The sequence below is a fragment of the Myxine glutinosa genome, chromosome 4 (assembly GCF_964187855.1).
Source record: "Myxine glutinosa chromosome 4, kmMyxGlut1.1, whole genome shotgun sequence".
In the NCBI taxonomy this organism is placed as follows: Eukaryota; Metazoa; Chordata; class Myxini; order Myxiniformes; family Myxinidae; genus Myxine; species Myxine glutinosa.
Genome location: NC_136264.1, coordinates 15,690,940 through 15,707,803, shown reverse-complemented (window position 1 = coordinate 15,707,803; position 16,864 = coordinate 15,690,940). Strand labels below are relative to the sequence as shown.

Below are 16,864 nucleotides of genomic sequence, written 5' to 3'. Positions count from 1 at the left end.
ATGTGTATGTATCAGTGTGTGTGTGTATGCGTGTATGTATCAGTGTGTGTGTGTGTGTGTGTATATATATATATATATATATATATTGATACTGTTTTGAGATTTGTAAATACTAGGGCATGCCCGTACTATATATAAGCTAGGACGTGCCCGTACGTGGGTGCCCGTTCCTTGCCAAAAAAAAAAAAAAAAAAAAATTTGTGTAGGGGTGTGTGTGTGTAAACATCCTAGGGCGTGCCCGTACGTGGGTGCAAAAAAACATGCGTGCAAACAACAACAACAAAAAAAAACTTTGAAACCACGTGGCAGTAACGACCACAGAACCCCCCCCCCCCCTCTATTTACATGAATGGTTTGGTCCATTCGCAACGACCACAGAACCCCCCCCCTCTATTTACATGCAATGGTTTGGTCCAAAGCGAACGGCTTGCAGTGTTTGGTAAAGAAATCGCCATAGCTCGGTAACTACTTGTCCGATTAATTTCAAACCTTGAAAAGGCACATCCTCGGGTCCCCAGCAATATACCTGGCAAGTTTCAAGTATATCGGACCGGTAGTTGTCGAGAAACAGCGGTCACAGACAAACATACACACATACAAACACACATATAAACACACATACACACATACACACAGAGATTAATGGAATTATAGATAGATGACATCATTAAAGGTTAATGGTTTGCCCTCCATAGTTAGTCCACAAGCAACACGTAGGCCCACTTAGAGTATTAGTTATGTCATCGTATATATATATATTTTATTTTTTTGAATACCTAATTGAGGCTCGTGAAAGAGCTAACATTTACTTCACAAACAAATCAACCAGACAAACAAAATATATAAAAAGAGGGAGCGGAAGACAAGATGGGGAGAGAAGGGGAAGCGCACAAACACATGAGAGCACACAACATTTGAGATCAGGGAGATGTGTGGGAGGGAGAGGGCTTGGGGGGAGGAGGCGTGGGAAGGGTGGGGGTGGGGGGGTGGGAGAAGTATAAAACACAAGGACACCAAGGACTTCCAGGACAGAAGTTGGTATTTCAAAAAAGTGGAATTGGGGTGAAATTAGCAGGGGTAGAAAAGATCAAGGTTTTGGATGGGGGAAGATAGATGGTGGTGAACAGCTGTTTTAAAGACCTGGAGGGTGGAGTGGGATTGAAGAGAGTGAGGGAGTTTGTTCCAGAGGCGGGAAAAAAGAGGAAGGAAGGAGTGAAGGTGAGCAGAGAGTCTTGATTTTGGCAGTTTAACCATAAGAGGGTTGCAGGCAGATCTTCTGCGACCTGTAGGAATATTTGTGGGACAGAGCCCAGAGCGAGCTGGGGGAGGGGGGCAAGGCCAGAGAGGAGTCGGTAGAAGACGGAAAGACCACCAACCTGCCTGTGGTGAGTGAGTGAGAGGCCCTTGGAGTTAGCTTCATCGCGGGAGATTCCAATGATTCTGAATGCTTTGGTTTCAACAGAGTGAAGACGAGCTAGGTGTGAGGCAGGAGCACCAGCCCAGAGGGGAGAGCAGTATTCCATTGAGCTGCGGATGAAAGCCTTGTATGTGGTGAGGAGCTCAGGTGTGCCAAGGAAGGACTTCGCACGATCGGAGGATGCCCAGTCGGTGACCATTACGGAACCGCGGGCCCTGGCCAGGGAGGCGGACAAGTACTTCGCAGCCCACGACGCGCAGCCGGCATATAGCACGGCCGTCGTGGGTCCCGGCGCCGCGCACGGCGTGGGTGGTTCGGATCCTTCCGAGCACAGCGTAGGTTTGGCGGATCGCTGCGTGGCATGGCGTTCGGATCCTCCCGAATACGGCATAGGTTTGGCGGATCGCCGCGTGGCATGGCGTTCGGTTCCTTCCGAGCGTGGCGTAGGTTTGGCGGATCCGTGCGTGGCCGCCGCCACACCCCGCCCACCACCGTCGTCGCAACCGGTGCGGCGACCACCACCGGGCCAGACCTGGTGCCGTTTCCATGCCAGGTTCGGCCACAAGGCCAGGTCCTGTCGCCCGCCTTGTACTTTTGGCAGGTCGGGAAACGACCAGGCCGGCGCTCGCTTCCTGCCTTGAGCGTCGGCCATACTGGCAGCCTGTTGTTCATCACGGACACCTTATCCGGGCGCCTTTACCTGTGCGACACGGGAGCGCAGGTGAATGTCGTTCCCGCCGGTACGTCCGACAAGCAGTCCGCGGGCCGGGGCCCCGCGCTGCTTGCCGCCAATGGTACGTCCATTCGCACGTACGGAAACCGCTGCCTTTCTCTGCGGTTCGGAGGGCAGGTTTTCCGATGGTCGTTTGTCACTGCCGACGTGCCTATGGCACTGCTCAGTGCGGACTTCCTGTGTGCCAATGGTCTACTGGTGGACGTCAAGCACAGAAGGCTTGTCCAGGCTGAGACGTTCAGCTCGCTCGCTTGCGCGCTGCCCGCCTCGTTGAGCAGCTCCCGGAGCGGCTCATCGAGCGGCTCGCCGAGCGGCTTGCTGAGCGGTTCGGTTCCGGCCAGGTTCATCTGTACGCTTCCGGCAGCGAACGAATTCACCCGCCTCCTCGCGGGTTTCCCGGCCATCACACGGCCCACCTTCTCGACGGGGGCCGTCAAGCACGGGGTGGAACACCACATCCCCACCGCCGGGCCACCGGTCTACGCCCGGGCACACCGCCTCGAGCTGACGAAGCTCGCCGTAGCTAAAGCGGAGTTCGCTACGCTGGAGCGGCTCGGCATCATGCGGTGCTCCGAGAGTGCTTGGGCGTCGCCGCTTCACATCGTGCCAAAGCCCGGCCGGGGATGGCGACCGTGCGGGGACTACCGGCACCTCAACGACGCCATCACCCCTGACCGCTACCCCGTCCCCCACATCCAGGACTTCTCCGCCCGGTTGGCGGGCATGTCCTTCTTTTCGAAGGTGGACCTCATACGCGGCTACCATCAGTTCCCCGTCAGGCCGGAGGACATCCCGAAGACGGCGGTCATCACGCCGTTCGGCCTTTTCGAATTTCTTTGGATGCCCTTCGGTTTGAAGAATGCGGCTCAGGCGTTCCAGCGCCTAATGGACAGCGTCTTGCGCGACTTGGATTTCGTCTACGTGTACCTGGACGACATCCTCGTCGCCAGCGCGTCCCGCGAAGAGCACCTACACCATCTCCGCACGCTCTTCGAACGTCTGGGCCAGCATGGCCTCATCGTGAACCCCGCCAAGTGCCGGTTCGGTGTCGCCGACATCGACTTTTTGGGGCACCGCGTCACCAGGCATGGGGCCGTCCCCCTACCGGCCAAGGTGGAGGCGGTGAAGGGGTTTCCGCGCCCCCGCACGATCAGGTGGCTCCAGGAGTTCCTGGGCATGGTAAACCTTTACCATCAGTTCCTGCCCCGCATCACCCAGCTCCTGCGCCCCTTGCATGAGGCCCTCCGGGGCAAGCCGGGCAAAGGTGACGTTACCTGGACCGAGCAGATGGACGTGGCGTTCGCGGGCGCGAAGCTCGCCTTGGCTAACGCCACCATGCTCGCGCACCCGGCGCCCGATGCACCGATCGCCCTCACCACCGACGCCTCGGACTACGCGGTGGGCGCGGTGCACGAGCAACGGGTGCGTGGTGCCTGGCAACCGTTGGCGTTCTTCAGCCGGCACCTTCGCCCGCCCAAACGCCGCTATAGTACCTTCGACCGCAAGTTGCTCGGGCTTCACCTGGCGGTCAGGCACTTCCGCCATCTGCTCGAGGGCCATGCGTTCACGGCCTTCGTCGACCACAAGCCACTGGTTTTCGCGATGGGCAAGGTCACCGATCCGTGGTCGGCCCGGCAGCAGCGTCACCTCTCGGCCGTGTCCGAGTACACGATGGACATCCGGCACGTCGCGTGGAAGGACAACCCGGTGGCGGATTGCCTTTCCCGGTTCGTTGCCCACGCAGTCCACCTTGGCATCGACTATGCCCGGATGGCAGCGGACCAGGCCGCCGACCCCGGCATCCAGGCCTTGCGGACCGCCGTCATGGGCCTCCGCGTCACAGAGGTGCCGTTCGACGGTGCGGCCCACTTGTGCGACGTCTCCCTCGGGCGGCCTCGCCCCATCGTGCCCGCGGGCTGGCAGCGCCAGGTTTTTGACGCCATCCACGACCTGTCCCACCCCAGCACGAAGGCCTCCCAGAGGTTGGTCGCCGACAAGTTTGTCTGGCATGGCCTCCGGAAGACTGTCCGCGGCTGGACCAGGACGTGCCTCGCATGCCAGCGCGTGAAGGTGCACCGGCACACCCAGACCCCATTGGCCCCGTTTACGGTGCCGGCACATCGGTTCGACCACGTGCACGTGGACCTGGTGGGACCTCTGCCCCCCTCGCGGGGCTTCACCCACGTCCTCACCATGGTGGACCGCACCACCCGGTGGCCGGAGGCCGTGCCTTTGGTGGCGACGACGGCGGCAGACATCGCGCAGGCGTTCATCGCCACCTGGGTCGCCCGGTTCGGCGCCCCCTCGGACATCTCGTCCGACCGCGGCCCCCAGTTCACCTCGGAGCTCTCGGGGGCGGTCGCGCGGGGGCTCGGGGTCCAGCTGCACTGAACCACGGCCTACCACCCCCAGGCCAACGGCCTGTGCGAGCGGTTCCACCGCTCGTTGAAGGCCGCGCTCCGGGCCACCCTCCGCGACGGCGGCTGGGTCGACCGGCTCCCCTCGGTCCTGCTGGGCCTCCGGACGGCGCCCAAGGACGACCTGCGCACATCCGCGGCGGAGTTGGTCTTCGGACAACCGCTGCGGGTGCCGGGCGAGTTCCTCCCCGACCCCACGGCACCATGGTCCGCGGCGCAGGAGCGCTCCGCGCTGCAGGAGACCGCCCGGAGGTTCGCCCCGGTGCCGACGGTGCACCACGGGCACCCGCCTACGCACGTCTTCGTCCGGCACGACGCCCACCGGACACCACTGCTGCCCCCGTACGACGGGCCTTTCCGCATGCTGGAGACCGGGGTGAAACATTTCACCTTGGACATCGGCGGCACTCCCGACCGCGTCTCAGTGGATCGCCTCAAGCCGGCCCACCTCGACGTGGACCACCCACCGCCGGTGGCTCGGCACCCGTGTCGGGGCCACCCCCCTGCGGGCGGACCCCCGCACCGCCCAGGCCCGCCGGCATGCCAACCCCCGGTCCTGCACCATCCCGGTGCAACCGGAGGCATCCCTGCACCCCGGACGCCGCCAGTCGCCAGAGGGCGCTTCGGCCGGGTCATCCGGTTGCCCCGCAAACTGGCCCTCCAGGTGCGTGGGAATTCTGGGGGGGCGCGTGTGGCGGACACGAAAGCTCACTGGCGTGAGGGCATCATTCCACGCACCAAGTGGGCGGCGGCCACGCCCGAGGGGTAGGCATGGCCGCGGGATATACACCGGGCGCGCAGCCCGGAGCGCGCCAGTGCGGATGAGTGAGCAATGAATAAAGAGCTCGATGATAACCAAAGCGTTGTGGCCTACCTTTGTTCAACATGTGTGCTCCCGCACCACAGTACCGTATTTTCCGGTGTATCAACCGCGGTTTTTTACCGACGGGAAAACCCTAAAAAAAAGGGGGTGCGGTTGATACACAGTAACAGAAAAATTTGTGCATTGAAAAACTGTCATATCAACGGGACGTAATCTTTATATTACTTTGGGGTTGCGGGGATACAATGATGAATGATCGTCAATTACGTTACTAAGGTAGGGTCAACGCCGATTACTGCTGCCAGTCAAAATACAAGAAAGTTTGAAGTTTGTAATATTTGATTTTTCTATGCGTGTTTGTGAAAATGTGTACTTTCACTAGTCCTCTTTGAATGACAGGTCACATAGTGAATAGAGTGTGCTAAATAAAGACAGGATTAAGTCACAAAACAGGTGGCTCGGAGGGTGTTCAAAAACGAATTAGAGCCTTTTACGCTCAGCTATATTCGGGTAAGAGCACAGATGCAGGTGCAGGTGGCACTTTGTGGAGTAGTCTTCTTGAAGCCTCTGTAGAAGACCGGGAGCAGCTGGAGACTCCCCTATCTCTGGAAGAATTGAAAACCACCCTGCACAGCCTATCAAGAGATAAATCCCCTGGCATGGATGGCTTATTATGTGAATTCTATACAAAAGTATGGGACTTGGTTGGACCTGATTACCTAAGCGTAGCTCAGGAAGCATGTGATACAGGTATAATGCCCCTTTCTTGGCGTCGAGCGATTCTGGTCTTGATTCCCAAGGAGGGTGACTTGAGAAAATTGAAGAACTCCCGCCCTGTGTCTCTGCTGTGTGTGGATTATAAGGTCATGGCTAAAATGTTGTCACTCCGTCTCGGACCAGTCCTGACAAAATTAGTCAGCCCGGACCAATCTTATGCCATTCCAGGCAGGACAATACATGACAACATATCCCTTGTCAGAGACCTGATACAGTATGCGGACATCACTCGGACTCAAGTCGGATTTCTTTCCTTGGATCAGGAGAAAGCCTTTGACCAGATGAACCATGATTATCTCTTTGAAACCTTGCTAACTTTTGGGTTGGGGAGGAGATTTGTAGGCATGATTCAGACGTTGTACATGTCGGCAGAATGCCGAGTTAAAGACAACGGTTACTTGATCGCGCCCTTTCCATTTGCGAGAGGAATAAGACAAGGATGTCCCCTGTCCGGCCAATTATATTCCCTATGTATTGAACCCTTCCTTTGTTTGATGAGAAGAAGGCTAACTGGCATTGTGGTGCCACACAATACGGTCAACCTCAATCTTTCTGCATATGCAGATGACGTTCTCATGTTTGCCAGTAATGCAAGGGATATGCAAGTAGTTTATGATTGTCAGCAGGTCTATTCAGCAGCATCGTCTGCTACAATCAATTGGAGGAAAAGCTCTGGGCTTCTAATTGGACAAATGCAGATAAAGGAGTTACCAACACCTTTTCAGAAATTGACCTGGAGTCGCAATGAGCTCAAATATTTGGGGGTGCACTTGTCCACTTCCCATGGGTACTCACCACTCATTAACAGGAACACCTTAGGGGACAAGATCGAAGCAAAGTTGAGAGACTGGAGTGGACGACTAAACGTCCTATCACTGAGGGGAAAAACACTCCTTATTAAACAGTGTATAATTCCGAAGTTAGTATTCAGGCTCTCTTGCATAAGCACTCCAGAGGAGTTTCTGGTTAAGATGCAGAGGAAGTTATTGGACTACTTTTGGAGTGGTAAACACTGGGTTTCCTTGGGCATTCTGAGCTTGCCTTTGGCAGAAGGTGGACAGTCTTTTCCCTGCCTTTGAAGCCACTACCACGCATCCAGGCTGAAGACCATACAACGTTACCTTCACGTGAACCCTGCACCACAATGGTGCTCACTGGCATCATACTTCTTCAGCTTCTTCAGCTTCTCCGAAAAGATCGACTGGACAACCCTCCCATCTACTTTCTCAACAATCCTCTCCAAGAAGTTCTGTCGCTCAAGATTTTGGGTCTCACTATCTGCCATGATCTTTCTTGGGAAAACCACATTTCCAAGCTGGCCTCCAAAGCCAGTCGCCGACTGGGCATCCTCCGTCGTGCGAAGTCCTTCCTCGGCACACCTGAGCTCCTCACCACATACAAGGCTTTCATCCGCAGCTCAATGGAATACTGTTCTCCCCTATGGGCCGGTGCTCCTGCCTCACACCTAGCTCGGCTTCACGCTGTTGAAACCAAAGCTTTCAGAATTATTGGAATCTCCCGCGATAAAGCTATCTCTGAGGGCCTTTCACTCACTCACCGCAGGCAGGTAGGTGGTCTTTCTGTCTTCTACCGACTCCTCTCCGGCCTTGCACCCCCAGCTCTCTCTGTGCTCTGTCCCCCAAATATTCCTACAGGTCGCACAAGATCTGCCAGCAACCCTCTGATGGTTAAACTGCCGAAATCTCGGCTCTCCGCTCACCTTCACTCTTTCATTCCTCTTTTCTCCCGCCTCTGGAACAAACTCCCTCACTCCCTTCAATCCCACTCCTCCCTCCAGGTCTTTAAAACAGCTGTTCACCACCATCTCTTATCTTCCCCCATCCAAAACCTTGATCTTTTCTACCCCCGCTAATTCACCCCAGATCCACCTTGTTTGAAATTCCAACTTCTTTCCTGGAAGTCCTGGCAGTGTCCATATGTTTTATACCTCTCCCACCGCCCCCTTCCCACGCCCCCCCCCCCCCCCCAAAGCCCTCGCCCTCTCTCAGATCTCTCGATGTCTCCATGTCTCTCGGTCCCTGCTCTCAAATGTTGTGTTTGTGTCCTTCCCCCTCTCTCCCCATCTTGTCTACCGCTCCCTATGTTATATGTTTTATGTGTCGGTTTGTCTTTCTGTGTGATTAATGTTCGCTCTTTCACGAGCCTCGATCTTGTATACAAAAAAAAAAAAAAAAAAAAAAAAAAAAAAGTGCTCAATCTTGGGTACAAAAGGAATCTGTTTGTCATTACATCTCGGAGCCTGTCTAGTGCTACATTGCCTCTTTTTTATCAATAAATGCTGAAGGCTTGGAATGTAGTCGACATACAAAGAACAGTTCCTTATCCAGGCAAGGACCTGTGAGAAGAACCGCTCATTCTCAACCCTCTTCTCCAGGGCCCATTCTGGCTTCTTTTTCAGTAAGAAGGAACCTCTTAGCTGGTAGCATATCCACAGTGGGAGACCTTCTGAACGATGGGAAGAGAAGGCTTAGCTTACCCAAGGAACTCGCAGTGAAAATGAGCCGAAGGACAATCAGGATCCCCTCCAGGTTGCTTGAAGAGGTTAAAAGCTCATTGCCTCCCGATTGTCTGGAATATCTAGAGAATCCCAAAGAGGGTGATGGAATTGGACAGATGCCCATCGGTAACTCCATGGATTTTAAAATCAGACCATGATGTTGCGAGCTCTCTCAGCCAATAACTGCAAACAATATGAGTAAGACCCCTGACACAGTGGAAATGTCGTTCTGTGGGCTATCAAGGAAAAATATATACCTGCTAGTGATCCACTCGCTCCATTATATAGCTCTTGCAACCCAACTGGATACTCTCTGGCGTGAGATTCTTCCACTTCCTTCGACTGTTCATCCATGTTGGGATTCACTCTATCTCTACCCAACGCCAAGAATGATGGCAGACTTAAGTTGGAGGTGGCTACATGGTGCACTGAGCTCTGGATCTATGATGCGCCATTTCACTAACTTCCCAGAGGAATGCTGCTTTTGTAGTGAAAGGGAAACTATATTTCACATATACCTACAATGCCACCGTCTTGAACCAGTTTTCTTACTGATGAAAAATCTTCTCTTGCGCTTCTGGCTTCACTTCTCTCCAACACTTTTTATCATCGGGCACCCGGTAAAGAAACGAAGCAAGTCACGAGATCACCTTGCTACCTTTATTTTAGCCTGTGGGAAAATGGCAATATATAAAACCAGGAAGGCAAAAATTGAGAGAAATGTGGTGGAACATAGTTCTGTATGTCTGAAGGGCTTAATACGCTCACGCATTATTTCGGAGTACAAGGTGGCAGAATATAGTAACACTGTTCAAAAGTTTAAGGAAACCTGGACTATAAATGATGCACTTTGTAGGTTTTCCCTGCAAGATATTTGCTCTTATTTGTATAAATGTGTTATTTGGTGTTTTTTTGTTTGGTGTTCTTTGGCGTTCTTTTTTTGGTGTTCTTTGGCGTTCTTTTACCTTCCCCTTAGCTGTCTTGGTAGTGCTTTCTCTTCAAAATGCTCTACCTTGTCTACTGTAGTTCAAACCATGGACTTGCAGAGATGAGGAATTGAGCGACATTAAACTGGGAACATATGTTTGCCTGAGCTTGCATGAGCTCTGAACGCAAATCTCTGTAACCTTTCCAACAAAAGCACTACTACTACTCCTACTACTACTACTACTACTACTACTACTACTACTACTACTACTACTACTACGACTACTTATACAGCGATATGCTAAAGATACTGATGATTTTTAGTTTCAGTAATCTTTTAACATAAAAATATGATAAATCCAAACGATATACCAGATATTGAGCCTCTTGAATTGCCTGATTCTCCATATGATAAATTAGAGAATTGTCTGGCTTGTGATAGAGTGGGATTAAATACAGAGTCAAAAGCCCATAAACAATGTTTATTCTGTGATTATCTTTGAATTAATAATGATGAAAAATATATAAATTAATACAACTATTTTAAAATGACACCAAAAATGAATTACTTCACAAGATTAATAAGAGAAATGAATGTTAAGTATGCTGATGATAATACACCATTTCTTACAAGGGAAGAGACTATTTGTGTTGAGGAAATGTATGGGGGTTTAATAATATTTGCTATTCACGATTGTCATTTTCAGGGAAATATCAACACAAGATATTGCATAAATAAAATATTTGGGCAAATATAATATCCTATTTGGGAAAATAAGATAAAATTTAACAACCATAAAAATCTTCCAAATTCATTGAGATGTCTAATAGTTGGTTCAAGTGGTTGTGGAAAAGCCTGTTTGCTTTTAAAGATGCTCCTTACCCCCAAATTTTTAGATTATGATAATTTACTAATTTTCACAAAGTCAAGTTTTCAACCCGAGTATCAACTTATATCACAAGGTTTTAATGCGGGTCTTCAAAAAGAAGATATAATCGGTTTATTTAAACTTCAAAACAAACTAAATTATTACAACATTGAGGATATAATACAACTATTTTGTGATACACAGAAATCAAAACCAAAACCCATAACTTGTATTCTCAGTGATAATACGGATGATATACCTTCACCCCAAGATTTAGATAAATCAAAAAAGAACCTCGTTATCTTTGACGATTGTGTTAATGAGAGAAACCAAACGGTTATTGATAGCTACTATACAAGAGGGAGACATTCTTCTTATAATTGTATTTATCTCAGTCAATCATACTCTCAACTCCCGCGTCGCTCAATAAGAAACAATGGCAATACTTTTATTTTGTTCAAGTTAAATTCAAAAGATATAAGTAATTTTTGGAGAGACAATTGCTCGACGTGATGTAGTAAAAAAGAATTTGAGGAGAATATGAAACACGATTGGAAAATATAAATATATTGTTGTGAAACAAGATAAGATACTAACTGATATTTTTTTATTTTATAAATAATTACAAACATAAATGACAACTGTTATTATTAATCTTGTGGGTAAATCTGCTTCAGGAAAAAAACTTTCATAAATCTAGACTCTTGAATAGTAAAAATGAAAAGATTGTAAGTTTTTTTTTAAGAAACCCTATGATTCGTATTGTATCTACAACAACCAGAGCAATGTGACCAGGAGAGGTAGAAGGTGAAATTTATTACTACATTTCAATGGAGGAACATATGCGATTGAGGAACGAAGGCCAAATATTTGAGGTCTCTCTTGGCACGACAAAATATTCACATTGTAAGAGTGAGTTAAAGAAACTAAAATCTCAACAATCCTCTCCACCCGTCCTCTCCACTTGGTCTTGGGATTTTAGAAACGAATCCAGAAGGAATGAGACAAATTATGAAACCTCTGAGTGATAATCGAGTTAAGATTTTATCATTTGGTTTTGATGTTGATGAAGAAACTCAACACCAACATATGGAAAGCAGAGATACGAGTATTCGTGAAGAATAAATTACAACTCGTATTAATGCCAATAAAGAATTTGATGAAATATTTAAAGAAAATGATTTATTTGAACACATCTACTTTCATGATAAGGAAAAGGAAAAAAATTGATTGACCTTTACAATTCAGTAAATGATATTTTTAAATAAATAAATGAATGTGCAAGAAAGAGCAAGAAGATTTAAGGCACATCAGGAATTCGTTTCAAAAGTTGTTAAACAACAGGAAGAGATAAAGAAGAAACGGAGACAGAAACTAACTTGTGAAGAAGCCTTTGAAAGAAAACAAGATAAAAATTTTAAACCACTTTTAAAAACTTCTCAACCCTCTACAATTCCCGTGATATAATATACTCCGAAAAAGCTTCAAATGCTCGAAGATTTTAGTCAAATGACAGAGCAAGAACTTGGAGAATTAGAATATGATGATGAAGGATTATTCCGGCAACTTGAGGAGACAAATCAACCCCCCAATTTTATTGTTAAGGCTATTTCAAATAACGAATATTGAACGGATACAAAAACCATAGTGGGTCTCATACCAACAGAAGAAACAGCAGTGTTTCATCTTGTGAAAGAAAAGGTATTGATACATAATGATGAATTGATGTTATTGAGTTCTGCTCAACCCCTGTTAAATTAACCTCTAGATTAATGTTTCTTCCAACAAAAGAAGGAAAACAAGTAATAGGCTTAATTCACGTTATTTTAATGAACCATTGAATATGAAAAATGAAGTTGATAGACTATATATTGATAAACTAAACTCACTTGATTATGGAGTTTATGTTGCTGGTAAAACAAAGAAGAATGAAAAGGAGAAACATATTATTGATGCTTTAAGTAAGCTTGGTTCAGGTGTTAGTTTTCTTCCAAATGACCCATCACAATTGGTAAATGGATTGTTATTGTTGTTAGGTAGTAAGAAGGCTGGAAACAACAATCTTACTATAATTCACCAAATGTCCGTCCGTCTGTCAGTCCGTCTGTCTGTCTGTCCATCTGTCTGTCCATCTGTCTGTCCGTCTGTCTGTCTGTCCATCTGTCTGTCCATCTGTCTGTCTGTCTGTCGGTCTGTCTGTCCATCCATCTGTCTGTCTGTCTGTCCATCTGTCTGTCCATCTGTCTGTCCATCTGTCTGTCCATCTGTCTGTCTGTCCGTCTGTCCGTCTGTCCGTCTGTCTGTCCGTCTGTCTGTCCGTCTGTCTGTCTGTCCGTCTGTCTGTCCCTCTGTCCGTCTGTCCGTCCGTGTCTGTCCGTCCGTCCATCCATTCAAAGGTACCGCAAAAATGGCTGAACCGATCGCAACGATATTTTGGGTGGGTAATCCTGGGATCTCCTGGAGTAAAATAGGGTATATTGTTTTTCCAATTTCAGCTTTGGCCTCCAGCAATTTCAGATTTGGACTTCCGCATAACTTTATTTTCCTGGGTGCCGCACAAACGGCTGCACCAATCAGACTCGGTGACCTCGGACAAAGACCTTTTATAAGGACATGGGTTGAATCCCTGCTTGAGAGAATGCCAACCCCCTCCCCGCCATCACGGTCGTCTCTCCAACTCACAATCCCATGAGATATGCGGAAAGGACGACCCAAAACCAATTATCTTCTTTTTGATTCGTATATAAATATCATTAAAAGTAAATAATGACCTCGGCCAAAGTTCAAACGACGTGAGTTTATTCTCTACATGAGAGAATTCCACATAGCTATTTGGGCGGTGTATACGCTAACAGATTGCTGTCTCCATCGATCTTGCCAAGGCCTTAACACCTATCGGCTCAAAATCCTTTTAACTGTTCACTTGGTAGATTTTACAATGAAGGAAATATGAACAATGTTGTTAAAAGTATATTTTGTGATTAATTGGACTTATGTTGTTTGGAATTTAAAAAGAGATATCGAGTTCAAGTAAATGACGACATGCCGCGATGGTTTCTACTTTCTGAACGTGAACTTCGCGGATCGCCATATGCCGTCATGGATGCCATGGATGGGAGGAAGGGTAAAACAACTGAAGACGAGATGGGATAAATCTGTGCATGACAGAGAGCAGTTTGCTCTGGAAGAATTCCCAGGAAGAATTGATGTCAGAAGCAGTAGAGATGGGAGACCAGACCAGATGATTGATGGGTTCTTGCAGACCGTGCCAGTCGGCCTGAGTGAAATGCCAGACTCGTCGACGCTGAAGAGGCTCTCTGAGAATGGCCAGAGAGATGTCCACTTTCACAAGCACATGATCAGAAGAACCGATAGGAGCAGAAGAAGAGCAGCAGACATTTGCAGGGAAGTTTCTCATAACCAAGTCTAGAAGATAAGATACTCCATTGACTGAGATCCGGGTTGGGAAAATGACAGATTGTGTCAGTCCCAATGAGTCGCAGAAGTCCTTTGCTGAAGTGCCATGGCTGGTGAGAGAGGAACCCACACCCAGCCAGCTGGCATGATGACAGTTGAAGTCACCACATATGAGGAAGACAGAGTTTGGATGAGTTGATAGAGGTTGGTCCATGTTGTCAGACAGCGAAATGTAAATGGAGTCATCACTGTTTGGAGGACGGTACAGAACACATATGAACAAGAGGTGGGAGCGGAGAGGAAGCTGTAGCCAGAGGTACTCCTGGGGGTGGGGTGGAGAGAGGGCAATGCAAGTGGAGTGAGGAAGAGAGTTTTTGATAAAGATAGCAACCCCACCACCAGGACGAGGCTCAGGTCTATCATACCGGAGGAGGGAGTAACCAGGAAGATATATTGAGGAATCAGAGACATCTTGAAGGAGGAAAGTTTGTTTAGCAGATCAAGTCTGGATTGTCAGAAGCAACCTGAATGGAGAGATCAACCAGGTTTGAGCGAAGGCCTCGGATGTTTGAGGTCCATATCGCTAATGAGGAGAGAGGGGGAGCATTGGGTGCAGGACAGGGGAGGGGTAGGGTCAGATGAAGGATGAGAGGGGGAGGTGGGGAGAGCAGTTGATAGTGTGTCAGAGATTACAGAAGAGTTTCAAGAAAGGGAAGGATGAGGAGGACGAAAGGTTTGATGGTGATGGGATGAGGCACAGTGAAGGGTTGTTTGAGGGGGGGCAGAGGAAAGTAGAAGGTTGGGGGAGGTGGAGGTATTAGATAGAAGGGAGATGAAGTGGGGAGGAGGCAGCTTTGAGGAGGAGGTGGGAGGGGGAAGAATTGGAGAGGGATGGAAGGGGGGAGATTTGAAGGGGAGGGGTTGGGGGGGAGTTTTAAAGGGGAGGTGTTAGGGGGGAGTTTAGGATGGGAGGGGCAAGGGGGAGTTTAGGAGGGGAGGGGCAAGGGTGGAGTTTAGGAGGGGAGGGGCAAGGGGGGAGGTTTGGAGGGGAGGGGCAAGGGGGGAGTTTAGACAGTGGATGATTAATGAAAGATGAACATTTATAACAAATTGGGTTTATTGTGATTTTCAAGTTCGAGATCCGTTTAAGAATGATAGAGGGCTGGAATTAATTTGAATTTAGAGCATGTAGTGAGGAAGAATTATAAGAGATTGAATTTTTTTTTGAAGTGGAATGAGTTGAAGAGGAAATTGAAGAGCCTTCTAAATAGGAAGAAAAACAGCGTGTTGTAATATACCACTGAATAAAACACTGCAGGGGAAAGTTTAAACATATTTAAACAGAACCGTGAAGAACAATCTCATATTCACAAAAATTCCAACGGGGAGAGGGCCTAGACCCTCGAGGGACAACCACGAGTCACGTGAACAGGGTAGAAGGTGGAAGGCAAGGAGATAATGGGGGCGGGGCGAGACAGTGCACGGGGACAGAAGCACACGATGAGACAAACAGCACATGTGGAGAAAGGGAAAGAAATGTTTTTGTTTTTTTTGTTTTTTGGGGGGGAAGCAGGGGGGATTTAAAACGTTAGACAAACAGTAGAACAGGTATGCCATATATTATCACGGCCTGACAGACATGCCATGTATTTTTCATGTAAACATTTTACAAAAGGCATTTGTTAACCTCTTCATCGAAACTGATTAGCCATTTTCTTACCATGTCGAAGTGCTCGGTTCATTGCTGGTCGAAGGCGAAGAAGGTTCTTTTGGAGTCTGTTCTTCGGCCTTGTTTTCTGAAAAGCTTTCTTGAACTTTTTCCAAAGTGAAAGCTTCTGTTCATTTCTTTCTGGTGATGACAATTTATCCCTCTTTCCCATTCTACCCATTGTCTCTCTCTTTTCTCTTGCTGTCTCTCTCTTTTCTCTGTCTCTCTCTTTTCTCTGTCTCTCTCTTTTCTCTGTCTCTCTCTTTTCTCTGTCTCTCTCTTTTCTCTGTCTCTCTCTCTTTTCTCTGTCTCTCTCTTTTCTCTGTCTCTCTCTTTTCTCTGTCTCTCTCTTTTCTCTGTCTCTCTCTTTTCTCTTTTCTCTCTCTCTCTCTCTCTCTCTCTCTCTCTCTCTCTCTCTCTCTGTCTCTCTCTCTCTCTCTGTCTCTCTCTCTCTCTGTGTGTGTCTCTCTCTGTATGTGTCTCTCTCTGTGTGTGTCTCTCTCTGTGTGTGTCTCTCTCTGTGTGTGTCTCTCTCTCTTGTACGATGAAAAGTGTGCGATGAATAGTGTGCGATGAATAGTGTGCGATGAATAGTGTGCGATGAAAAGTGGATGATGAAAAGTTTGTGATGAAAAGTGTGTGATGAAAAGTGTGTGATGAAAAGTATGTGATGAAAAGTGTGTGATGAAAAGTGCATGATGAAAAGTGTATGATGAAAAGTGTATGATGAAAGTGTATGATGGAAAGTGTATGATGGAAAGTGTATGATGGAAAGTGTATGATGGAAAGTATATGATGGAAAGTGTATGATGAAAAGTGTATGATGAAAAGTGTATGATGAAAAGTGTATGATGAAAAGTGTATGATGAAAAGTGTATGATGAAAAGTGTATGATGAAAAGTGTGTGATGAAAAGTGTGTGATGAAAAGTGTGCGATGAATAGTGTGTGATGAAAAGTGTGTGATGGAAAGTGTATGATGAAAAGTGCAATGAATAGTGTGCGATGAATAGTGTGCGATGAATAGTGTGCGATGAAAAGTTTGTGATGAAAACTGTGTGATGATGAAAAGTGTATGATGAAAAGTGCACAATGAAAAGTGTATTGAGGTCTACTGAGGATTTAAACTTTGTTAATGGCTTAGATGGGGAGGGAGAAATTTCCGGACATTTTTTTGGTTTTTGGTGGGTGGCCCATAAGTTCCGATGCGCTTTCGCCATTTACTTACATGTAGAAATGGCTGCGTCTTCGAACCAACAT

General features: G+C 48.0%; 1 protein-coding gene across 1 annotated transcript in view; it reads right to left on the bottom strand.

Moving 5' to 3' along the window:
• The window catches only part of LOC144891577 (uncharacterized), a 21,436-nt gene extending 4,572 nt beyond the window's left edge, over window positions 1–16,864 (bottom strand). Inside the window, exon 1 of the mRNA XM_078775185.1 lies at window positions 16,833–16,864. Coding sequence (XP_078631311.1) covers window positions 16,833–16,864 — 32 coding nt within the window. The remainder of the gene's footprint in view (window positions 1–16,832) is intronic.